The 27,350-nt window shown below is 35.8% G+C and overlaps 2 protein-coding genes across 2 annotated transcripts in view; both read left to right on the top strand.

The window, feature by feature from the left end:
• Positions 1 to 10,422, top strand: part of LOC128982851 (sideroflexin-1-3-like) — a 51,445-nt gene extending 41,023 nt beyond the window's left edge. The window contains exon 8 of the mRNA XM_054401890.1: positions 9,529 to 10,422. Coding sequence (XP_054257865.1) covers positions 9,529 to 9,588 — 60 coding nt within the window. The 3' untranslated portion in view covers positions 9,589 to 10,422. The remainder of the gene's footprint in view (positions 1 to 9,528) is intronic.
• A 6,216-nt stretch (positions 10,423 to 16,638) lies between these two features.
• Positions 16,639 to 20,535, top strand: LOC129000609 (52 kDa repressor of the inhibitor of the protein kinase-like). The gene is made up of 4 exons (XM_054427573.1): positions 16,639 to 16,759; positions 17,586 to 17,713; positions 18,335 to 20,421; positions 20,517 to 20,535. The coding sequence occupies exons 1-4, from the start codon at positions 16,639 to 16,641 to the stop codon at positions 20,533 to 20,535; spliced, it is 2,355 nt and encodes a 784-aa protein (XP_054283548.1).
• Positions 20,536 to 27,350: the final 6,815 nt, after the last annotated feature.

The raw sequence follows: 27,350 nt of genomic DNA, 5'->3' as shown, positions 1-27,350 counted from the left end.
TACCGACCGACAAGTTCGTTATAAAGTGTGATAGGTACCTCAACTGGGACCTGTTGTCAGTTCACTATGATTTCTCCATCGATATGCTACGTATTTACTTCCATCTTGTTGACTGGGGTCCTATTCTGAAGAGGGAAAAATTCAGTGAGAGCTTCCTTCGTGAGATGGCACCAAACTTTGAGCATGCTTGGTTTGCTGTCAGCAAGCACCAAATACTTTCCGAGTCGTTCATACACGACTACGCAAACAAAGTCAATTGGGAATACATTAAAAAGTTCCAGATTTTTTCGCAACAGTTTTTGGATGATCACAAAGCTTACATGGACGAAGAGTTTGATGAGTAAGCCTATATATATATATACCATGTAGTTAAAAAAAATAAAAATAATTAGCTTATATTTATTTTGTTCTTGTGTGTTATTAAGTCATTGTAGACAATGGAAGCACTGTACGAACGTTTCTCCACCGGAGTGGTGAAAAGCGAGTACCGAGCTGTTATGCCGATATCCGAGTTGAATTTCAACACACCAAAAAATTACACAATCTTTAAACTCGATCATGGAGACACGTTTTACGACTCGGCAATTCAATATCACATCTGCGGCGAGGTAGTAAAAAAATTCAATGGTAAAAAATATGATGCGACTGCCACTATAGCCCTGATTGACAATTTCATACCATACCTCTTTACAAGAATCGAACTGAAAAAACACAACACAACAATCGATGTAGTCGATCATCCGGGAATTACAAGCACTATCAAACGTATTCTAAACTATCCTCAATCTATGAAACCCGCTTTGCAAAACTGTGGGTTCGCATCAAGATACTCGCTTGGTGGTGGAAATTTCGAAGCGATTGGAGCCTTAGCACATCTTGGGTTAGGGTTCTTTGACCACATGCGACAAAGGCCCCATGTTCAAAGGTGGATTCGAGATTGTATTCACAAGAGCTGAAGATAACGATGCTCTATAATATTGGAAAGGAACCGGTGATGCAGCTACCGATCCTGAGGACGGCAAAGTAAAATTCACTTCCTTCGTTCTCAGAGTTCCCATAGTGGAATATACGTCAACTAGCAAAATCCAACTAATCGACGGTCTAACAAAACTTAGTGAAAAAGACGAGTTGATCTACAACTATTATCAGTGGCAATGTACAAAAAGGGTGTGTTCGGATCTACGTACACATTCGACTATACAAACGTTTATAGAAACGTATACAACCCTAGATTCGTAATCATGTGCTTTCGAACTAACCGCACGAATGATCAGAAAAAGAACCCAGCGCAATTTGACAGCGAAAATATAAAGAACTTTGCAGTTAAAATAAATGGTCAACGTTACCCTCAAGAACTGCAATACGCTGCAATCCTTGAGGGACGTTGGAGAGTGATTTACTTACTTTAATTACTTCATGAGATATCGTAAGGTGAATTTCGATGACAGCTCAATGATCGTTGACCCGAGCGAGTTTATTTCACACTACCCACTGTGTGTTGTCGATACACATCTTCATCCGATGAATACAGACCGTTCTATAAGTGACATTCAAATAGAATTCGATTTCACAAACGCAATCGCATCACCATCAGCCGATTCAGGCACTACCGCATATGTCATCTTCGTCTCTGAAAACGCGTTTTCCTACGACATATCAAGGAACATAATCAAGGTGATGTAACTGCGCATTTATATAAGTAAGAGACATGGCGCAATTGGTAGATTTACTTAACGCGTGCCAAACACCCAAATACACTAAAATGGAAGAGCTGCGACATGAGCATCCCTACAGAATAGTGGAGTTGCAGCGAGTCGTGACGAGATACGGTAACTGCTACTATCGAATAAGACCCTTGTGGCAATCTAAGAAAATTGTATCTCCTATGCAGGTACAACAATGTTTTGACAGACGTCATGATTAGAAACTACAACAACGGTGTCAACGAAAAACTTGCTTTGATACCCAAAAGCCATGGTCAGATCGAGTTTACAACAATAAACTAATAGAACAGAAATAAAGTGCACAAAAGATTAAAACTGAAAAACACAAAAAAATTGCCTCCGAAGGATGCATTGGCGTGGTCGGAACCACGTGCACAAAATATTTAAACTGAAAAACACAAACAAATATTCTTCGCCTCCGGAGGATGCATTGGCGTGGTCGGAACCACACCACGTGCTGAGTCGCCGACCTACCTCACTCCACGTGGTCACAGATCCACTGTTTACATGTGACGTCATGGACAGCTGTCACATGACCAGACAAGAAAAAAATCATTGACCCCTCCTCTCTCACAGACTTTCCGGTTTTTTTCTGATTTTACCACCATTTTCATCAAAATTCACTCAAAAACCATCAAGACACGTAATACTCAAAAGGAATGTACAGTATTTGAGAATAATTCCAACCTTAATGCACATATAAGCTGTATGCAACGAGCCACGGCGATGTTGTGGGTCAAAAACTACCAATAGCACAAGACAAAAATACATACTCCATGTGTGGGGTTGGAGAACACCTCCGGATTTTGTGGGGAGCTATTCCCATAAGAGCCCATATTGGATCCCCCAGTAGGACAGACCTATATATTCTACTGACCTACCTCCCACGTGGTCACAGATCCTCTGTGAACACACCGCTGTCTACCCAAAACACCCAATACGAGTCTACACCCATCGCCTTCTTGCGGGGTAATACCACAAATAATGGTATTAAATAATAAATAATGGTATGCTCGCCTTCTTGTCTGACCACACAACACTGGACAACACACCCCTTTCGAGGAAAATACAGCTGTCACATGACCAGACAAGGGGGAGGTCATTGACCCTCCTCTCTCACAGACCTTCAGCTTTTTTACTGATTTTACCACCATTTTCATCAAAATTCACTCAAAAACCATCACTTTTTCCACCAAATTCAACAGAAAGTGAAGGAAAACACACAGAATTTCAAAGTTTTCAACGATACCTCCTCTGTCCCAAAATCCCCAAAAGTACTACTACTCACGTCTTTTGTGGCCTCTAACAACTGGTAGTTGTCCATCTTTTTTATTAAATTTTAATCCCATTCCCATTTTTGCTTTTGCCTTCATCAAAAACGGCATAAGCTGCTGCTTTTTCAGCGAGATTTGCATTCTTGGCCGTAACTCTAGTCCAAGCTAAGTCTGCCAATCTCATGTCTGCTTTGTTCCGAGCAGCAGTATCAGGATTATTCATGTAGAATATGTCATGCTCTTTACAATAAGAGTCTAGGTTATTTTTGGATGTACATTTTTGGCTAGATTTTCACGTATATTCGTTCCAGGTCCACAGTCCCGATACGATAATACGTGAAGTGGGAATGGAAGGTTATTTATAAGAGTACATATTCAATAACCCTCGACCCCTGTAAGGCTTTAAGAATAAACCTTTGCCCTTTTTACATGTTTTCTTATCATTTTTTACCATTTTTATTATATAAAAAATGTCTTTTATTCAACAAAAACACAAATTTAAAATAGTACATATTAAGGAAAATATACTAAAGAAGTTGGGTCTATTTCCTACCAATATTTGATGTGTTATTTGTGGTCCAAGCGGAAGTAGAAAGACGGTTGTAATTTATAATTTAATTGTAAGAAAGGAAGGATTAAAATTTACAAACTTATATTTAATATCTAAATCTTTAGGAAAAGAAAAATATAAAAAAATAATTGAAATATTTAGTTTGTGCGAGGAAGTGAAATTACACACGTTTACGGACTGTGAAATCACACCGAATGATGTCGAATCACAGTCAGTATTTGTATTTGATGACATAAATAGTCTAAATATTACACAATTTTTCTCAATGGGTCGACATAAAAATATAAACTGTTTTTACTTGTGTCAATCTTACAGCAAAGTACACAAACATTTACGTGATAATGCAAATTTCCTAATATTATTCAAACAAGATGATTTAAATTTAAACATGTATATCACAATCATGTTAGTAATGACTTTTCATTTGACCAATTTAAAAATCTCTGTCACCAATGTTGGGATAAGACTAAATATGGCTTTTTTGTAATAGACAAAGAAAGGACAAAGAATAATGGCTTATATAGATTTATGTTTGACCAATTCTATCAGGGTAAATAAATAAAAGACTGAAGTATTTCAACATTTGCATTTTATTTAGCACTATTTATATACTATCTACACATACAAGTTATTGATCCTGGCAGTCCTAGCTATGTTTGATCAATTTTATAATGACCAAGAGCAAGAGTATTGATGCCATCTTCTAGAATTAACCTCTTGCCATCGTCAAAGGATAGTACTTTCTTATTCATGGCCAAGGTTTGAAGGTGATGGTTTGCAGATTTAATTCTTGTCACATTCTTGTAGTAATCTTGTCCAGTTGCAAGACGGTTCAAATAATGTTGATGTCTAAGGAGATATTTAACTGTGGTACCATCGGCTCCTTTAGCTTTCTTCACCTCTAAAGCTTGCTTGTCTTCTTCATATAACCATTTTAGAGAAATGTAAGAATATAACTTTGGTGTTAAACCACAATATTCATACATAATATGACCATCTAATTCGTCTTTAAATTTGCCAGTAACTTTTTTTATTTTTATCAGAGTATAAGAAATGGTCTTTACTATATCCAGAGGTATCAAAATAGTGCAAGTCACATTCTATTTCCTTGTAAAAAACCTCTGTAACTATAGAATATATTGAAGAATCTGTATCTGTCATAAGAAATCTTTTATTCTTAAATTTTTACATATAATTATAGTAGAAATCATCTATATATTTAATACGCTAGGCATATTTTTGTCATAATTGTTTTGGAGCGGTGGTGCTACCGATCACCATGTTCAAGGTGTCGTTAGAAAGGTCTTAGTATGTATTTTTGCCATCAAACAAAAGAACTTTGGAATTCCAACAGGGCTCATCCCCAGTGGCATTCAAAGTCCACATGTTATTCTTAGGGAGAATATGTTTGTTTACATTAGAACAGATGAATACTTTGAAATTGACACTATTATTTGAAACAGCTGGTTATACTAAAATTGGAGACATAAGATTGATGTTTCACTGTTTTAACCAGTTTTTAATTGCACAAAATCAAAACATAACCAAAAAAACGTTCGACATAATGGAGACTATAAGAAGTCGACCAGGACGGCCAATAGGAGGAGGCCGACGAACTTAAACTGGTAGACGAGAACGAAATACAAATAATACTATTGTCGTTGATAGCCGAATACAGCAAGCACCATTCCGTGCTGGGTTTAAGTGTGCTCTCCAAAAGCCGCCTGAAGATTTCACATTCAATTTAGGACTGATAGGAGGATTGGACACTGTGCTGCATTTCTTGATAAATCATTGAAAGAGCCGATTTGCAAACTATGGAAACATAGGAAAGTCATAGAACACCACCAAGTAGAAAAAATAGAAATCATGTGTGTTTTTTTAGTGTTTATATCGTTATTATGGACAACCTAATGCAGCTATGAGTGGGAAACATTAGTAGAAAACGCTAAAAAAACAAGATCAGCTTTTGAAAAATGAAAGATATTTACAAGAAATGTTTATTATATCGAACTGTTATGCATATCGTAAGTATTTCCATAATCTTTGAGTCGACTCTTTTAAAGTCATCGGAAATTATTACTATTATTCGTTTTAAAATAACGGCTGTAATACTTCGCAATTGCTCGAATTCGAGCAAAAGGTACACTAGTACATTATTACTTTACTGATATCCAAAATGATCATGCCTGAATATATTGGTTTATTAAACTTTACAAATAATTTATTTAAATGTATAGCATGTAAATTGCTATCGAACTTTTTGCTACAGTCAAAACTTGGATTAGTGACATATTTTTTTGATAGTGACTCATCCTTGAGATGTATATCACGAAACTTGCGTTGGTTCATAATTGTTCGACCAAAGAGACTATTATTTAACAATTTATAAAAGTATTTTTCGAAATCATTTTTAGCACATTTTCGTTTCTCAACATTAAAATTAATATGAGGCGCAAGCCATTTAGACTGTCTAAATTTAAAAATTCTGTGGTATTTTGTAACAACCAAACCTAATTCCTCATATTTTTGTAATGCTTTATAATGTAAAATATATTTAGTTTTTTCATTTAAATTTGATATTAATTTGCCATTCATTTTCTGTGGTGCAAATGGATAGTCATTATGTAAATCATGTAAACTTTTATCATATTTTAAATCAACTTCAAAAATGTATCCAAACTCATCATTTTGATTATATTTGTAGTCTATCTCCTAGTCGAACGGAATTCATCCACAGGCAGTGGCTCGCACATTGCTGTGGAGTATAGTGAGTTACAGTCTAAATATATTAAATACACACTCTCTTGATTGGGGTCATAGTGTTCGCCCATATATTTATTATTGGCTTTAGCATAACGTGTGGAAATCATACTGACTCCTCCTCTAATTGCACTTTCTATGAACAAATGCATGTCAATATCTTGAAATAATTGTAATTTTATACCAGTCATTCTAAGACAAGCCTCCCATGTAAGTCCGGGAAGTGAATACATATGTACGGGGTCAAGTTTGTAATCTTTTAAACACAGGTCTCTAAATGTCTCAAAGACGTCAGCCAGTAGCAATACATCTGTTTTAAGATATAAATCATGATATTTTTGTAAATTATTTATATTAAAATGTGTCCAGATATGTTTTGCATGTTCATATTCATGTCGAGGGATATATTCTTTAGTTAGAGTACTGTAAAATGCTTCAATTGGAGGGAGAGACTCTGCAAACTTATCTGTTCCTGTCATATATTCATAGGGAAATACACCTTTGCGTTTTAGTAGTGGATTGTCTATGAATCTAAATATATTTAAATTGGAAGCTAATTTGTATAATGGAAGGGACAGAAAGTTATAGGAATCTAAAAATATTAAATCATCGACAGAGAATGAAATGTACTTTTCCATATCCTTGGCTATACAATTTAATCTACGATTAAACTTTGCAAACTTTTCCAAGTGTTGCATTATTAAATGTCCATCATAATTTTTTAAGTTATGGAAAATTACTGGTATTTTCTTTGTTACTTTATAGTTTAAATTACAATCATTGTGGGCAGCTCCACAATATTGGCCATTTGAATTTCTAGCTAAAAAAGTTTAAAATTTCGTAATTTTTTAATTTTTCAAAAAGTCTATATATAGAGGTGGCATCAGCCCGAGACCTCATTCTTAAACATGAAGCCGTCATGTCAACACTGCTCCATGTCGCTCTCCAACAAGAGCAATATGATTCGTCACTACAAGGTAATACATCAAATGAAAGGTGAAACTGTGCAAAGTTTGTGATTTTATATGTGATAGCCACATTGATCTAAAATCTCATATATTACAAAGACACAAGAGTTGTAATTTTTGTAAAACAAATGTTGTTGGACATTTTAGAAGACATGTCAATTCTTGCAACAAATGTCCATACACAATGATAAAATTTGTTGGTGAATCGATTAGAACTGACTTTGAAAATACTCTTAAGTCTTGTTCTCTGCCGATAAAATGGACTTTAGTAAGGAGAATTAAATTTATAAAATATTCAATGGATCAAAATGGAAAATTAGTTAATGAAACAGAATTAATAGCGGATTTTAGAAGCCTTACTACCTTAACTATTGAGAAGAGAGATTTAAAGCCTCAAATTGAAAATGCACCTTTAAAGATTGACGCTTCGATGCACAAATATCAAGCCCAAGGCAGTGGGTGGATATATGTCCATACTAATATTGGCAGTTGCATGTTTACAAGTATAAGCCCCTAACTCCAAAGTCTTACATTCCCACACTAGATAGTATTAAATTGAAACATGCAGTTCTAAATGTAAACAATTCAGACAGTAAAATGATTCCTTTTGGTCAATTTTAGCAGCTTTGTATCCAAGGAATGCTAAAAATGAAAGTGCTAATAGGGTCTCTAATAATTATGCACCCTATGAAAGTCAAATGAATATGACTAACATAAAGTGTATTCCGTGAAAATATCTGATATAGATAAAATTGAAGGACAAAATAATATAAGTGTTAATGTATTTGGTGTTGAAGATGATAAATGTATATATCCATTAAGAACAACCAAACTAAATAGTAATATTCATATAGATCTATTATTATTACAAGAAGGTCGTAAATCGCATTACTGTTTAATTCGTGATTTTGATAGGTTAATGTTGCGGTCTACAAGACAAAACAATAAGAAACATTTTTGCAAGTTGTGTTTGCAACATTTTTATACTAATGATAAATTAGAACGTCATATAACATATTTTAAAAACTTTGATGCCCAACGAGTGGAAATGTCTAAACAAGATAGATAACAATTTAAAAATTATAAATATCAACTAAAAGCTCCATTTGTAATTTATACAGATTTTGAATGTTTTATAAACTCTAACAACCATACTCCATCTGGATTTGCATTTGTTGTAGTAAAAGATTCTACAATTATTTCTGAAGAGTTATACAGTGGTGTAAACGTTATGGACGAGTTTTTCGAAAAGTTATTTGACTTATATTTATTAAAAGTGAAATGGCAATATATATTCCCCTTGTAATGACTCCAGAGCAAGAGGCATCTTTCCAAAACTCAACGCATTGTCACATTTGCGAAAAGCCCCTATATTTTGATAGGTTGCGAGATCATTGTCATTCACTTTCTTTGTTTACTTATTTATTAAGCGATTGATGCAGTGAAATTGATAGGCCTACATAGATGAAGATTCGTTTAATGATGTCAGGATACCAAAGTTATTATGTGTACTGTGAATTCTATTGGATATTATCGTTTTAGGTAGTTTTTATTCAGACTTACTGGAAATTGTGTATAGTATGAGTAATAATTGTATTGTGGTGATAATATTTATTATGGAAGAGGCATGTGATAGTTAGCGATGGAAGGTAGTATGGTAGTATAGTTGACTGGGCCTATACACTTCTCAATTGACTATTACCTTTGACTATCAATACAACCAATAGTCAATGCTATTACTCTCTCTACTGTACTTATAATCAGTGTGCGAATCGACATCAAATCTAACATCGATTCTTTTCACATCGACACAATTGCTGTTTTATTGTAAAATTATCGGATTTAAAATGCATATCGTATAGGCCTATGATGGGATGAAAACATATTTGACACGCTACATTTGTTTACAAGATGATTTTTCACATTAAAACTGCAAGAAAATTTGTCTTTATAGGTGTTAACTAGCTGTTCTGAATTATATACAGAGTTTTAACTGACTACTCGATTCCCGTATGTAGGACGGGCTAACACCTCGTATATTTTATTATGTGATTTTTAATAGTAAGAATTTTAAACACAACTTGCTTATATTATACTGTTTAAACACACTAGTTTATTTAATGTTAAAAATGTTATCCGATCTTTCCGTTTTTTAATGTAGCCCAATATTTATTGTACAGCAATGGCATTTGCACACAAAACCAAGGCCAATCAAGTTTTTATTCTAGGAGAAAGCAGCAGAACAGATTCCTCCGGCTGTCCATGCCTACTACAATAAAGGCTTGTAAAGTATCTACCTACAGCTTCACCACCACGCCATCAACAACAATACAAGTGCTGCCAGCGAGGTCTAACAGTGCGACCATCTTGTTGAAACACTTGTTACAACTGTTGGAACCTGTAATGAGACCGTTTGTTGTAAGCAATAAACTACCGGCCTATTTAAAACTAATCTTAAGGAACTTTTTTTGTTTAAAAAGCTTAGAACATACTTGCATACCGTATACAAATAACAGTAAAAAAGTTCCCGGAATGATTTCTTATAAATGTGTTGAATAAAGATAAAAAACATACAAACCTATTTTCCGTCAAAATAATCTCCTTCAAAATCCTCTGCAACTGCAACCACCACACACTTTTCCCAAACGTCTTAGTCAAGTATTGGTCTTAAAAACAATTTTGGAACTCACTTTTTTAAGTGATTTCAATGACTTCGTCGCATTTTGTTTGATACACTCAGCATCTGCAAATCGTTCTCCTTTTAATGCAATTTTCAAACGCTGGAACAGGAAGGAATCGGCAGGCGCGAGGTCGGGTGAGTAGGGGCACGTAGGGGGGATGTTCTAGCGTGGTGACGCTGTGCTTCTATAGGTAATGGATGCCATGTCGATGTGCGGGGGCGTTGTCATGAATGAAAATTCAATTGTCTTCCGCTCAATTTTCAGGGCCTTCTGATGGCATCTCTTAAGCGCCTGAGAATTTCGACTTAAATTGGCTGCTTGTGTACGGTTTGCCCCTGTGGGATAAACTCATAGTGAATTACGCCTTTTGGATAAATAAACCTCAAACATCACATTTTCTTTGTTTTTGTCCACAGGAAATGTTTCCTTCCTTGGAGATGTTTTGTTATCCACTCAGAGACCCCCCCCCCAAAAAAAAAAAAGAAATTGCAATGACCTTAATTAAAACAAAAAAAAAAAAAATTAAATTAAAAATGAAATTACTTAACTGCTGAAATTCATTTAATTTTTCATTTAATTTTACTTTTCATTTAATTTTATTTTTCACTCATACAAAATAATAAAACTAAATTGCGCCACTTTAACTTCATAATCTTTATAGCAACTTAGCAGACGCACAGGCACAGCCTATGTCTGCTAATTCCAGAACTAATTAGATAGGAACAACCTTTTACGCATGTATATAGTTAATTAGTTATAGTTAGTTAGTTTAGTTTTGCATAAAGAACTTTTTTCTTTTGTACATTTGGTTGTGTAATTTTTATATATGTGGTGGAATAAATTCATAATTCATTCATTCATTCATTCATTCATTCATTCATTCATTCGACCTAGTATGCGTCATACTAGTACCCTTGTTGATACCCCTGTCAAAACTTGAAAACTCATGAGTTTCACTAGGTGTTTTTTTTTACACAGATTAATGTTTGGGCGCTAAATGAAATGCCATTTTCAATGCAGTTACACGACCAACAGTAACCAACAATACACTTGCAGGTACACGAAAATCGCTTACTAATCAATACCAATGCTGCACTAGTGCACTACGGCCATACTACGGCTCGTCAATTATTTTCAATGCTAATGATGTTTTTAATCATGTTAATGATAATAATGTTAAAGGAAAATTATTTTCAATGCTAGGTCAATTACAAAAAAAACTATTTCTTCCCAAATGTACGGAATTCTAAGTAATGGTTTGATTCTTACTGATAACGAGAATATGTTTATTTAATAAATTTCAAGGTTCGTGATATTTTGATTAGCAATAATGACATATCTTTGTCCAGTATACATTAATTTTTGTCGTATAACATTTCATATTATTCATGAGTCAGCACTTTTACTATCCCAAACATATTATTACATTGGACAAACGCACAATGAATAATATTATTGACTTTGGATGTTTAAGCAATGATTATATGTAATTTGTGTAATACTTGTAATATTTATACGGTATTTATCTGCTATGGAAAAAACTCTTTACTTAATACATTATATTACATCCAGGTCCGTTTGCAGTTAATTATAGATATCTACATGATATTACATTCTGCAGATAATGCTGACTCGTCTATATAGAGTTGCTATAATCAAGCTGTAATATTGAGCTGTCTATACACAATCCAACATGGACAACATCAGTCCTCGTACTGAGCTTGGTTTGCTTCAAACACTTGTCAGACTGTGTCAAAGTTTCAAAATGCCAAATTCGTATTTCTTTACACGTGGCAAAGTTGAAATGCAAAACCGTGATGATCTTTTCTCTGCGCGCTGAGAACCAACCCGAGGTTTAGTTATCGTTATCAAGACATTTTTTATATAAATAAAGTAATGTAATCCACTAATTAGTTCGGACAAATTGTTTATTAAATCGAAATTGTTGTTTTAATTTTTTTTTTTGCTTTAAAACCTGGTTCACAAAGTTAGAAAACCGTATTGAAACGATTCATCATAAAACAATTAAAAATTGTTGGTTGTATGAACATGCATAAAACATAAATAGTAGATAAAATGTGATAGATATCAATAAAAGAGTACTCAATTTATTTAAAGTGTTTTGTTAAATCGTAACTGTATCACTTTTAATTATATATTGGAGCTTTGAGGATTACAAAGCCCTAGTAATCTAAACCCCCTAGTAAGTAAACCCCTTTACTTGTACTAATTTTTCAATATACATGAACCATAATTTTAGATGAGAATAATGATGCGGCTTGTACTTTGTACATTGTACAGTTTTCTACTTGGATGGCCATGTTGTATCCTTTGTGGGGAGTGTAAGCTGGTGAGTTTGGGAGAAAACAATTGTGGGAGAAATGTTGTTCACGATATGCTTACATTCTACTCGTATATAGACAGTATGGTTTTGTGTATTTAGGAAATTGTTTCATTTATCTGTATTTTATGTTTCAAGTTTACCTCTCTATGAATGGCTAAAGTATTGTTAACGGAAGTTTTCTGTGCTAAAGCTATCTCCTAAATGTTGATTGTAATATTTAAAATTAGCTTTAAGCTGTGTACGTGTTAAATTATTGTTGCTACTTACAACGTGTTGAATGATCAGTGTCTATGTAAAACTCAATTGTATAGAGTATTAATATTATATCTGGACAATAATTAGTAATTTAAATTAAAATGCCTATTTGCGGATTCATCACAGTTTAAACACAGATTCTGGTAAGAGTTAATTCATAGAGTTTCTTCTTCGTGGTCAGGTATAATTTTGGGCGTGTGGTCATGTTTTTAGGTTTGTAATATGTTGCACCTTTTGCATTGGTTAACATTGTTTTGCAACTCGATTATTTTTCAAAATATACTGCATCTTGATTATCTGGTGACTTTCTGAAACTGGATTGTAATTGTATCAATTTTTCTGTCTCCAGAATTGTTGAATTATAAATAAGGTTACATACCTCCAAGAGTCCAAGCAATTCCTGGTTTAGTGCATTCCTTTTTAGACTAACTAGTCCCTATGACCAGCCAGCTTCATAACCTTAAATTCTTTAAGTCTTTTTATGTAGTACAAATTATTGTTTAAATATTTTATGTATGTAGTGATGATTCTGTGAGGATGATGTTTCGTGTTTTTGAAGACCTGATGGGATTGTGTAATCCCGAAATGTATAGCCCACATATTCATTGGTCTAAAACAGGAATTGCTTGGACTGAAGGTATGTATCCTAGATTATTGAAGTCTTTTGTTTTAATTTGCGACGTCAAACCACTGTCTCCGTAAGGCAAACAAAAATACAAATTGACTAATAAGGTAACTGTGTTTCTATGACAAAGGGAATTTGCAATCCCAACCCCCTTCATGTGTTCCTTGTCCAAAGAAAGGTACAGGTGCTCGTGACGAAGGGTGTGCTGTATCCGGCCAATGAATACTTTTCTTGTAGGAACCGCGTCCGTTGTTAGTACCCCCCCCCTTTAGCTCCCTGTCATCAGAGTTTAATTTAATCTATTGCGCCCTTTTGCACGAAAACCGAAACAAAATACCCCCGCCGCAGCAAACCTGCAGACTTAGCGAATTTCCATTTGCCTGATTGGATTTAAAATAAAAAATGTCTCCTTAAAAATATCACATTGATTCCCTATTTAAACAGAATTAGTTTAATGAGTACTTAGGTTTGCTGCAACAGGGAGGGTAAAAAAGTTTTTTTTATGTCAAATATTAAAAGGTACTGTATGGTTTAGTAAGAAATTAATGTATTTTCCAAATTTGATCAAAATATGTTCATAAACAAGCAAACTACAACAGTTGACTTATTCTCCATAAGAATAACATGGGAATTTTGTTGTTCAAAGGTTTATTGCGGACATTTTCCATCACGAATGTAAAAAACAATACACAACGTTTCAGGATCTGGAATCTGATCCCGATGGGAATTTTATAATTACAATTTTTTTTAATTTTCTCCGTAACAATTAGGCGCATAATAATGCTTCAATATACTAAATTATTTGTTTTTTTAAGCTCTACAAAATGGTTTAAAAAGAAATTGTGAAATTTTGTGTTTTTAGGGTCAAAAATGGGAAAACCCTATTTTTACCCCATAAAACCCCCCATAATGCCCCGTTCCCATAGTCCGATCATGCTGGTTCGCGAACTCATTCAAGTTTATCCCGCCTTACACCTTCAAACCAAATTTCATCAAAATCGGACAAAAATTACTCAAGTTATCGTGCGGATGGACACACACACATATATATATATATATATATCTATATATAGATATATAAAAATTTGAACGAATGGTGTTTTTGGCCTTTGGGGACATCAAAATGAAAAAGTAAATCGGTCCCGGGCTTAGGTCTTACCATGAGACCTACGGTAATAACTACTTCCCTATAGGGAAATTCGCTAAAACAACCACATTTAGCGAAATATGGTTTCGAAATAACTTTCGAAATTTAAAAGAAGCTATTTTTAACTGATGTTTATTTGAAACCTTGGCACTCCATACATACTCTGTAGTCTGTTTATGGCATGGTAAACTCCCTAAATGAAATGATTTTGCAATTATATGATAGCACGCTCCAATCATTACCCGAAGGGTCTGACTTAGGGGAGGTACGATAGGGATAGAGGCATTAGTTTAAAATTCCTCCGTGAACAGCGCTGTAGTAGAGAGCATTTTGGCAATGAAGGTTTACTAATCGCAAAAATAGTTCTGTTCATAAAATAAAATTGTAAATGCCTCAAATTTAATTTTATATTTTTTTTATTATAAAATTAATCTATCATAACCTAACCGAACTAACCAAACTTGCTGATAGTGAAATAATAGAAAAAAGTTTACTAATAGAAAAAATAATTCTGTTCATTAAATAAAACTAGAAATTGCTCAATTAAAATTTTATAACGACTTAATAATAAAATTAAACTGTCATAACCGAACCAAACCAACCAAACTTGCTGATAATGAAAAAATCTTAGACAAAAAGTTAGTGAAATCAGCGGATTTCAAACCCGGGACTTTCAGTATGTCAGCCCGGCACGCTAACCACTAGACCACCGGAGCCGATGGTTTCAATCCGCATTGTTACGGTAATGGTGTTCCCTCAGCTAATAAGAAGCCCACAGCTGTCATCGTAGGCTCATCTGTACCTCTCCTGAGTAAATACCTTACCCGAAGGGTTAATAAGAAGCATCCCGTACCATGGATCACAAATGAGATCCTCAGGTTAATGGCTCAGCGGGACTCAGTCTTTCGCAGAGCCAGGAGAACTAGAGACGTGGGGCTAATAGCCCAATACCATCAGCTTAGAATCCAAGTTGAGCAACAATTACGCAACTCTCACCTTCATTACTTCCATAGGCTGTTTTCAGATAGAAAACCAGGCTTCTTCCGTGCTATGGCGTAATTTAATGAAGTTTGGTCTTGGGAAACAAGAAAAGTCTAACATCGTGTCACGTTAAATTCTTTGAATGATTATTTTTTACCAGGATCTACCAATTCATATTGTACAACTATCCAGAACCATTTAAATGACTTACATCTACAATGCAATCCAAACAATGTTTTTTAGCGAATTTTATTTTTGGCCCATTTTGCAATCTGAGGTTTGAAAGCTATTAGACGAATTACGTCTGATGCCACTGGTTCTGAAAATATCCCAATTTCTCTAATTAAACTGGTTTTGTATGCTCTCCTCCCTACGGTAACTTTAATTTTTAATTCTTCTCTAAGAACAGGTATTTTCGCAGAAAATGGAAGTCTGCTTTAGTCCGTCCTTTGAATAAGATCTCATCCCCTAAATTTCCTCAAAATTATAGGCCGATTAGTATTCTTCCTGCTCTTTCTAAGGCACTCAAAAGAGTAGTCCATTCTCAAATATCTGATTTCCTCTCTGAAAACAGAATTTTAAACGAATTTCAATCAGGTTTCCATCAATCTTACAGCACTGAAACTGCTCTGTTGAAGATAACTGATGGCATATGCCTTGCTATGGATCGTAGTCAATGTACAATACTGACATTATTTGATTTTAGTAATGCTTTCGATACAGTGAATCATGAAATTCTTCTTACAAAACTCAAAATAATAGGTTTTTCTAATAGTTCATTATCCTGGATGAGATCATATCTTCATGGCCGAAAACATGTGTGTCATGTCAAAACTTTGTCTGACTAGAGGCACGTACCTTGTGGTGTTCCTCGAGGATCAATACTTGGCCCTTTACTTTTTACTATCTACATAAACTACATCAATTCATTCTGACACAACACGCCAAGTTTCATTCTTACGCTGTTGACTTACATATCTACGCTCATTTTAAAGTCAGTGTGGCGAATGGAAAAATTACATCGATGAAGACATCAGCGAAATTGTGCAGTGGGCAGCAAAGAATGGACTTAAACTAAACCCAGACAAAACCAAACCAATTATCACTGACCACGCACGACAACTCAACAGACTTGACCAAAACATTTTACCCAACATTACAGTGAACGGTACTGCAAGGGCGCCGGCAGAGAGGGGCAGGGGGGGGCCTTGGCCCCCCCCTGGATCATGGAAGATTTTTTTTATATTGGCAAATCCAACACTGTTGCAAATGTAGGCGAATACAGCATTTGTGTTATTGGCTAAAATGTTTGGCAACACTGAACTGATCCTATCCCGCTCACCCCTACTCCCACACTACAAGCGATTTCCTCCCCCTTCCCTCCCCCTTTCAACCCCCTTCCCTCCCCCTTTCCTCCCCAACACCTGTAACACGTGATTCCTAGGTCGTAAACTATTCACCTATTGTCTCAGAATTCGTGCGTGTCACTTGACGAGACAGCTTTCTGCGTTACACAGTGTTAAGATTTTTGGAGGTAACGGAGTGTTGAAAGTTTGTGTTGTGTTCACAAGTTGTGTTGGCTTATGGTTATTGTTATTATGTAATCAATTTCGCGGACTTGTAGATAAAACAGTGGGAGAAACTCAGTGATTTGATCAAATAGAGGTAAGTGATTTTAAATCTTTTCCTCATTGAAATGTTAATAACTTTATGCCTGTATTTTGGATGTGATTAAATTACAAATGGAAAATAAATATCACACCATACACTTTAGACTTTTTTATCTACATATGAACTGAATTGGTTTTCTAAGGACATAAAAAATGTAATCGGCCGTGGTTCGGTTCAAGGTGTTGAACCACTTCAAATAACAAAGCAATTATTCCTTATATTCATATTGGAAATTCGCTTAAAATATAAATGAGTAAACACAATGTCAATAAGTGAGAGACGTATTGAGAATTGTATTGCATCCTAATGCAGTCATACCATCACTATTCAATTTCGTTTAACTGGTACTATTTATATACCATGTTACGAGGTGTATGGTAGTTTTATTTTTATTTTAATACTCAGTTTGACAACTAGTTAACAATGATTGAAATGATAAAATATAAACATTTCAAAACACACTTCTGCTTGAAATGTTTTAGTTTACCATTCTGGACTTTAAAATGCACATAACCTACATTGTAAAACAAAACGAGCGGAGTATGAGTGTTACGGTAAACGCTTTTAGCAAGCATGGTCAGGTGACCTTGATAGAGAGAGACAGAGAAGTGTCACCCCGCCATCCCCCACGCTCAACCCCTTCCTTCTTATTCTTACTCAAACCCGAGTACAGTTGTCGCAGCTAGTCTGGGCGCGCGGCCACGCTAGGGTGCGGCGGGGTGTAGAGGGGAGTGTTTATTGCTTATTTCCAAAAACATCTGGCCCACACGGCTGTCTGGGGTTGTTCAGCGCCTCACTGCTGTCTTCGTGGCTTTGGCGTGGGGAACGGTTAGTACACAAGGGTCCGCGGGCCCAGACTAGCTGCGACAACTGTAACTGATAGGCCCGTGCGCCACGCCAACATACCGTATACACACTTCCTTATTATTCGCTTGAATGCACTTTTGTGTGCGTCAATGTCTTAAAAGAATTGAATTATGCTAATATAAACACGCAGTAAATATAACACCATGTATTATATTGGTATATTATGGCTTGAAATGCATGATATACAACCATACAAAAACACGATTAAATAGTACAAATACGCTGTTAATTTATTTGTATTTAAAAAATACGTCATGTAGAACAATGTCCTTAATCTTAACCCTGTACCCGCAGCACAATCATGCTGGTTCACGAAATTGTTTGAATAAAATTAAGTTTATACATTAATTAAGTTTATAAAACTAAAGTTTATTAATTAAATGTTTTAACATTAAAAAAAAAAAAAAACGGATAACGGATATATTTGTTTACAATTCGTCTACAATAATGCTGTTGATTTTAGGTGGTTGACAAGATGGACATAAGAAACTTTTTTAAAAACAAACGGCTCAAAGTTGATGAAGATGAAAACTCTTCAAATCAGCCAAGTGAATCACTTTCACTAGACAAGCAAGATATAGAAAGAAGCATAGATTCTCCTCAACCTCGACCAACACCAAACTTATTCAGAACTGATCCTTCTTCTGATAAAAGTTCAAATGAAGAGAGTTCGTGTCATGGAAATATTGATCAACTTGATCCTGGTCCTAGTGTATCAGGAAGTTATCAAAATCCCTCAGATATTGGTAGCTACACTGACAGAAGCAAAATCGACAGTTTAAATGACAGGACAAAATACCTGCTCCTACAAAATCCATGGAAACCGGATAAAACCTACAATTATAAGGCTGACGTTACTCCTGGAAAAAGACAATTTCTGCATGACTGGTTTAACCTCTATGAATGGATGGCCTACTCGAAGAATGAAAAGGGGGTGTTTTGCAAGACGTGTGTTATTTTTAGACCTCGTGTCTCAAGAGGTTTACAAGGAGCTTTTATTACCCGTCCATTCACTAATTACAAAAAGTTTCATGAATGTGCCAAATCTCACATGGCTTCTGAGTGGCATCGCGAGTCTTCAGAAAAAGCAAGCAACTTTATGTCGGTGATGAATAACAAGCAGCTTAGTGTCGAGGCTCAAGTGAACGACCAAGTTCAAACTGCTATTGAACAAAATAGAACCAAACTAAAGTCCATTCTTTCAACAGTGATTTTCTGTGCTACTCATGACTTGCCACTCAGAGGAAAAACTGATGAAGGTGCCGTGTTCAATGATCTTCTCCACTTCAGGGAGGAATCCGGCGATAAAGTTTTACAAGAACACCTCAAAACTGCACCAAAAAATGCCAAATACATTTCTCATGGTATTCAAAATGAACTTATTGATACATGTGCCACAACATTAAGAAGTGATCTGGTTAGAAAAATAAAAGATAACGAGTTCTTCTCAATTTTGGCAGATGAAACCATGGACATAGGAGGAACAGAACAACTATCCCTAGGTGTCAGGTACTATAACAGAGAAGAAAAAATCGTCAAAGAAGAGTTCCTTGGTTTTACTCCGCTTCAAAACGGGGTTGATGCCGAAACGATAGCAAATGCTATAACTGACACGTTGACAGGTTGGAAATTAAACCTAGAATTGGCTGTAGGACAAGGCTACGATGGATGTAGCACAATGGCTGGAGAAATTAGCGGTGTCCATAAACGAATAAGTACCAAGTTCCCAATGGCTAACTTTTATCATTGTGCCAGCCATAGGCTAAACTTGGCTATCAACGATGTAAGTGATATACCTCAAATAAGAAACACTGTAGGAACCATAAAAGAGGTGACTAAGTTTTTTAGGGAGAATTCTGGAAGAAGAAGCGTAGTTGGGACTTTGCAGAATTTGTGTGAGACCAGGTGGACGGAAAAGTACAAGTCCATCCGAAAGTTTCGTGATAAGTTTATTGACATAGTCAATGGTCTTGAAACCCTTTCAAAAGAGGGAAACAAAGACACAAAACAAAAGGCCTTTCAGCTCTACTGTGCAGTTACATCGTCAACATTCGTTGTAAGTTTAGAGATTGTGGCGAAGTATTCGGCAACATTAGAGACAGTTGCACAAATGTTGCAAGGAGTTAACGTTGACTTGATGCGTGTGGCAAAACATATTGAACGGCTAGTAGATTTGTTTAAAGAAGACCGAAAGAAAGATGAAGTCGTCTTCAAGGATTTAATGGCAAATGTTGACACGACTACAGAAGTTTTAGGCATCTCTTTGACTAGGCCTCGCACCAATACTAAACAAAGCCACCGCTCTAATGTACCATCAGAAAGTGTAGAGGACTACTACAGAAAATCACTGTTCATCCCCTATTTAGATTACCTCATCCGAGCCCTAAGTGAAAGATTCTCAAAAAAGAACCAGACTTCGTTTGAGTTGTTTAACCTCCACCCCTTAAAGATGAAGGCGATGACGAGGACAGAATTTGAAAACTCTCTGAACGACATTCTTGTCACTTACAGCAATGTTCTGGACAACTTTAAGATCGAAGGTCTTTTGTGGTACGACCTTTGGGCAAAAGACGTTGCAGACAGCGGTTCCGACGAGATTTTAAGCAACATCTGTTTAGCAGACCTCATCACCCACAACCACGCAGCATTTTTGCCAAGTGTTAGCAGAGCAATACAAATTGCGATATGCTTGCCACCAACAACATGCACAGTTGAAAGATCCTTCAGGTAACTGTTATTTCTTTTGATGAATACTAACCTTACTGTATATCTCAATTATTCTTAACGAAAAAGAGTGAATGAAAAACAAACCTTGTTTTTAAGTTAAAGATTACTTTTTCAGTTTAAGCTGAGTTAATTTATAGATAAACAAATTAGCCCACACTAACATTGTTCGTACATATAATAATTTCTAATAAGATGGGTTTTTTACTTCTTGTAATAACCAGTAGGCAACACTTTATTTAAAATATGCTCACAATTATTAAGTTTAAACTAATGAAAAAAGAAGACTGCGTTATGGTAACTTTAGGCTGTTAACATTGTATGTACCAGCCGGAATTTAATAAGTTTAAAATTAAAGAATTTTTTAAAATTTGTGTTGATATTTTTGTTTTGAGTTAGTCGTTATTTCACAATTAACTACGAGTGTAGGGTATTACAATGCTAGTTACATAACGATAGCTAACGTTTGACCGTTTTTTCAGCACAATGAGAAGAGTTAAAACTTGGATTCGGAACCAGATTGGGCATAACAGACTCAGTGGCCTTTGTCTCATGTCTGTCCACAGGGAATCCATAAACAAGAACAAAGAAGAGTTTGTAAATAAATGTATTGATTTATTCTCAATGGAAAAACGGCGAATTCAGTTCTTGTTCAAATAAAATAAGTTTACAGTTTGATTTACTCATGGCTAAATTAATTTACTTCCTTAGGTGCTTTGCAGATAGTTAATAACACATTTAAAAGTCGACAAAGCTTGTATGATACCATTATTTTAAAAAGATAAAAGTAGTTACAATAGTTTGTGTGCAACATATTGTTAAAAAATAGAAACATTAAAACATATAACATTCAAACTTATTACAAAATATATAAAGGTAAGTTAATTTGTATTTATGAAGTAATGTCTATATATGGTGTTAAAGGTATTTCGTATTCTGAAAAAGAGTGGCGTTTCCCTGTATTACTTTTTTTCGGCTCCAAGTTGTGGGAAGCGCAGCGCCGCCGGCCACCACCTGGCCGATGAAAATGCAGTGGGGTTGCTACGACGACGCTTCCCGATCGTGTGTTGCTCACATCTTCCGCATTCATTGCTGCACTTTCTTTATATTTAAATTTATTTTTTCTTTGGAAATGGTATCACTTATGATATCACAAAAATATGAGAAAATAGGGACAGAGAATTTATCTTCAACAAGAAATATTTAAGAACGAAATTGGCCGAAATCGTGAGTTTTGAATATTAAAATATCAAAATTTTCCCGGGGGGGGACCCCCGGACCCCCCTCTATGCAGGGGGGTATTCCATACCCCCCTGACCCCCCGGTGGGTCTATGTCTGCCGCCCCCCCCTGTACAAGTTTCTGCCGGCGCCCCTGCGGTACTGTATTGCCATACCAAGACAAACTTAAAGGTTTTGGTTTGACGATACACAACACATTGGACTGGACTGACACGTTGGTTAACACGTGTAAAAGAGTGTTTGCCGCCATCCACACACTGAAGAGATGCAAAGACTTTTACCATTTCACATTAGACTTTTACTGATCAAGGTACACTTGTGTTTAGCCACTTAAATTACTGTAATACCGTAGTTAATAATGAATGAATAATTAAATAACCGTGGCTTTGACAACAAAATTACAACGAGCTCAAAACTATTGTATTAGATTTGTATATGATCTTCAACGAGATGATCACGTCACACCGTATTATATACATTCTTTTAATTTAAAACTGTCCTATGTTAGATACATACGAATCATTAATTTAACTAATTTGGCCATCAATCTCAAAATTCCAAATTATCTCGCGAACAATTTTAGATTTTTGAACGATAGAGGTAGAAGAAACACTCGCTCTGGCTCATATACTCTCCAAATTCCCACAAAACAACTGTTTCTAATAAATCTTTTACAGTAACAGCATACCGCCTTTGGAATTCCCTACCCAACTTCATCAGGTGCTTAGAATCCCGTTCCAGACTGACGGCGGCGCTGAAAGCATACAACTGTACCTTGATCGGATGACCGTGGCTTGGCGGGATCAGGGCCGGGGATAGTAGCTAGTACTGCTATCCCCGGCCCTGGGCAGGATGGCGTAGGCCTAGGTGTGGCAGAGAGTGAATGTGTGTGAGTGAATGCGTATGTTTAGTGATTATGATTATATTACTTTAGTTTATAGTTATATTTGGTTTCGAATTTAAAAACATGTTTGATAAGAAAATCATTGTTTAATTTATATTTAGATTTACGAGGTTAACTGTAAGAATGGACCATGTGGTCATAATTATTATTCACCTCAATAAATAAGTATTTTCATTCATTCCATCGGACTATTGGTCTACAAAAGTAATGTTACTCAACAATGTATTTTCTGTATCATACCAAGTACCAACATTCATTTTCTTAGTGTTATTTCGAGTATAAAATGCAGAGTGTGTTAGTCCGTTAATTGGCATTTGATGTACAAATAAGGTCTACAGATCACAATACGAATCTTTATGAGGTGTAATGTATTGATTGTACATGATAATCATATCCATAGCATTAGGGATGACACGAAAGGTTTACTGTTCCCCTAAACCAAATTATTATGTTTGGCTTTTAATTAGAAATTAAACATTTTGTCAGTTCCGGTATACGCATCAACAAATATCTTTTACTTAGATTATAATACTGTTAATACTATGATATATTTTTCCTCTGCGAAGATTGGTTATCCTATGGCCTACCTTGGCAACCTAGTTGTCATCTCTCATGTGACATAGTCGATAGAAGATAGATCTTGACCCAAGTCTTCTTTTGTCTGTACAGCTTTGGTCCTTAACTAACACTTTCACCCAGGCAAACCCTAATTCATTGTGGTTATATAACACATGCAATAACTATCAACAAATCAACTGTAAATAAAATGTATTTTAAAATATCATTTATCCATGCGATGATGACGAAACCCTCTAAGACTAGCCTGAAGTAATGTGCAAAATACAGTTCCAGGCTAGAACTAGCGTCCCAGGATGTAAAGGTAGGACAACAAAAACCCTTACTTACTGTAACGCTTACGTTGCTGAGAGAGAGTGGGTGCATAGAGGAGACATAATAGGAATAAAAATAGCGAGAAAAAGATAACCATCCAAAATAATTGACAGCTCCCTCATGCTGCACCTATGAGGTCAATAATTACACCCTAGAAAGATTATGTATTGTTAATTTGTAACTCAGTGACAATAATAAAAAGAGTACCTTTTTCTTGTTCCTTTTTGTGTTTTCATAAGCCCTGCGTGTTTCATATACATTTACACTGGATGGAGCCTGTAATGTTAATACATGTTAATAATGTTAATAATGTTAGTTTGCCACCTCGATCTAGTGTGACATTAGTACATGTAATAAATGATGGTAAAAAGTACAACTAGGAGTGGGTTAGCTGCCAGTCACATAAAAATTCTTCAAACAGCTTGGCTCTCTTCGTTCCCTCTTTATTCATTGTTGAATCTGTTTGCTACACTGTTGTACGTTAACTTTTTATATTCGATTCGATCTTAAATACGATATTCGATTTGCTACAGTACTATTAAAACCTATAACATTTTCAATTCATGCGTTGTATTTTAGAGTTAGTCTAGTCAAGATACGAAAAAAACCCCTTAACCTTAAAACAATTGCTCTAAAAGGTTTTTTGATGGTTTTCATTTCCAAAAAGTATGTTAAATTACATACTAAAAGTCTAATAAAATCGGAGTCTCGGAAATGTGGTTTTTCCAATATGGCGCCCAAAAATATGAAAAAATAATAAACCTTACTATTTTCCCTGTAAATTTTCTTCTGAACCTCCAATTTAGACCGAATTTGGTACAAACCTTTGGAACTGTATTATCTATAAACTATTAATGATTTAAGATAAATAATATACCGTAAACGTGTTTTATGGGGTTGAAAATAGGTAAAAATGTGTCTTAAGTTGTTAGTAGTAAATAACTTATTTCAATATTGGTCACTCTAGGGAACAAAACTTTTTATCTCTAGTCTGTGCTATACCCATGTTGTAAATCCTTAAAAAATATATGAAATTTAGTAATTTTCATCATAAAATTATTTTAAGTAGTAGTGGGATGATTATAAAAAAACTATGTAATTCTTGTGGAAATTCTGGAAATTACCATATCTTAATTAATTGTTAATTTGTACGCTTGGATAACAATTCATCATGGCCTGTATCGTCTCCACAGATACAAACACACACATATTTGTCATAAGCGAATTCTGTGTTGAGTAAAGTAATAGAATTTGTTTAAATACTTTTTTTACGCTCATTCAATTCTTTTATTTTGTGATAGTTCACAAGTAAATTATAAAAAAAATTATATGTATAATGTTTACAGGTTTATTTTGGCAATACTGCTGTTAATCAGATGTTTTTTCGACTTCATATGATTCCAATCATATTGCTGTTCATGTTTACATGTTTTAGATCAAATTTGGTCTAGTCAAGATATGAAATAAAACCCCTTAACCTTAAAAAAATTGCTTTAAAAGATGTTTTGATGGTTTACATTTCTAATAACTATGTGAAATAATATACTAAAAGTATAATAAAATCGGAGTCTCGGAAATCGGGTTTTTTCAATATGGCCAAAATTTCACTATAATATTTCCATAGACAAGCAAGCTTTAACACGGAAGGTATGGGGGTTTAGTGAGTGGGAGAAAATTTCGCGCCGTTCCGGCCAAACCTCGCATGCGGGGTTGGTTCGGCAGATTGGCCACAACCTAAACCCCAACTCTCACTTGTTAGCTGCGGAGAGCTACCTTCTGCCACTGGGTGTTGGTCCACCTACAGAACCAAGTGAGGGGGGCCCTAGACTAAGGTGTAATGCGATCCGTGCCAAGAGTCTTGTGGCACTGGGGGCCTAATATTCAGTGTCTTAACGGAGCCCTCTGGGAACCAGGGGTAACCCAGTCGTACGCACCCCTTACCTCTCTAATTGGGTCACTGGGGAGGTGGACTTAAATACCCGGTATTCGTGAGAACAATGTAGACAATCTGACCCAAATGGAGGAGGAAGGTCTACTGAAATCTGACGATGACGAAAAGCTCGCAGAAACCGGAAAGGAACGAAAAACGACTTTCCAGGGGCGAGTTGCAAAGATGGAGGATAGCGGATGCTTAAGCCAAAGGCGAAAAGGTGCTATCCAGAAGTGAGAGGAGGCTGGTGTGGGCTGTCAAGCACCCTAACTCTGCTGCCTGCAAAGCCAGTTCCTCCGGGAGCTAGGATGCTGGGAAAAAGCAGAGCAAGGGTGGTACCCCCAAAGCTGACTCTAATGAAGCCTCCAGGAAGAAAGGTGGAGGCTGTGCTAACGCAGCCACAAAGGATTGGCTGGTCAAGCAAGTTCAGGAGCTGAGTCCTTTCAGGAAAATCTCGCTACGGCTTGCCGCAGCCAGAGACCTTGTGAAAGCTGTGAAGGTATATTTATGTACCCAGCCCTACAATGTCTGCGTATGAGATCCCTCGTACGAAAAACGACTTTCCAGGGGTGAGTTGCAAAGACAGAGGATAGCGGATGCTTTAGCCAAAGGTGAAAAGGTGCTATCCAGAAGTGAGAGGAGGCTGGTGTGGGCTGCCAAGCACCCTAACTCTGCTGCCTGCAAAACCAGTTCCTCCGGGAACTAGGATGCTGGGAAAAAGCAGGGCAAGGGTGGTACCCCCAAAGCTGACTCTAATGAAGCCTCCAGGAAGAAAGGTTGTAAGGTGCCAAATTTTAAGGGGGGTAAAAACGTACTACGAATAAATGAACATCAGAACTTACCCGATTTTTAACCACAATAGCCTACTCCGAGGCCTATGTGTTGGCCATAGCTTGGGCTATGGGCCAAAGAACGTAGGCCTATTTTTATTCGCAGTGAAGTACACAAACACATCCACAACTACATATTTATTCATAATAGCACTTCGTTTCACCAAATAAAGTTAAACCGGCCGATTTTACAGGTATTTAACGCCGACGACGACATAACCCCAAACTGGTGTTTATTTGTTGACAGACGACAGACGAAACTAGACCAGCTCAACAAGTAAATTTGCGATCAGCTGTTGTCTAGTAGTACTTGAGTTCGCCGCTTGAGCGCGTAAGCCTCGAGCGGGCAGGAACGAAGGATTTTACTCCAAGACAGGATTATTCGTTCATACGCCGTCTTCGAAGTAACTTCGTCATTACACCTACGCTCGCACGATAATCGACACGACTGTACGATTTTGTTACGAAGGTTAGCTAGAATACTTAGTTAGGACCTTTTCACGTTTTACGTTATTTTCATTTCACGCAATTCTTAATCTATTATTCATATTCGCTTTATTAAAGTCCCGATTCGAATTGTCTAAATTTAATAACTTGAGCCTTGACCCGCCAGTTCCTGCCTGCCAGTGACTAGCGGTGGATATCTTTCGGTTCGGTTAAATTAATTTGCTACGAAATTACGTTTATTCTGTTCGTTTAACGATTAGTTATTACTTAAATTGTTCTAGTCAATTCGTCGTTTAATAATAAATAAATAATAAATAAATAAATAAAAATGCCTTTTATTAGCAAGCGCTCCTCAGTACAAACTGTTTTACAGGATGACTCTTGTCAAGTAACTAATCCTAACTTAAAACTAAAGACAAAACAAAAATACTGATCCCCCTATTAACAAGATTTTAGCTATTTACAAAAATACATTTTCTTTAGCCTAGATCTAAAAGCTGGGACACCCAGCAT

Source organism: Macrosteles quadrilineatus, unplaced genomic scaffold (genome assembly GCF_028750875.1).
Source record: "Macrosteles quadrilineatus isolate MER2022 unplaced genomic scaffold, UCM_ALF_1.0 Scaffold_1__1_contigs__length_201487025, whole genome shotgun sequence".
NCBI lineage: Eukaryota > Metazoa > Arthropoda > Insecta > Hemiptera > Cicadellidae > Macrosteles > Macrosteles quadrilineatus.
Note: the sequence above shows the minus strand (reverse complement) of the source record. Positions and strands in the feature narration are given on the sequence as shown.

What these genes read in the sequence shown, in the direction of transcription:
- LOC129000609 (XM_054427573.1), top strand. Translation starts at nt 16,639, where the DNA reads ATGTTTGGCAACACTGAACTGATCCTATCCCGCTCACCCCTACTCCCA. An exon ending in CCCTTTCCTCCCCAACACCT is followed by an intron (nt 16,760 to 17,585) that starts GTAACACGTGAT and finishes AAGCATGGTCAG; the next exon opens with GTGACCTTGATAGAGAGAGA. An exon ending in GGGCGCGCGGCCACGCTAGG is followed by an intron (nt 17,714 to 18,334) that starts GTGCGGCGGGGT and finishes TGTTGATTTTAG; the next exon opens with GTGGTTGACAAGATGGACAT.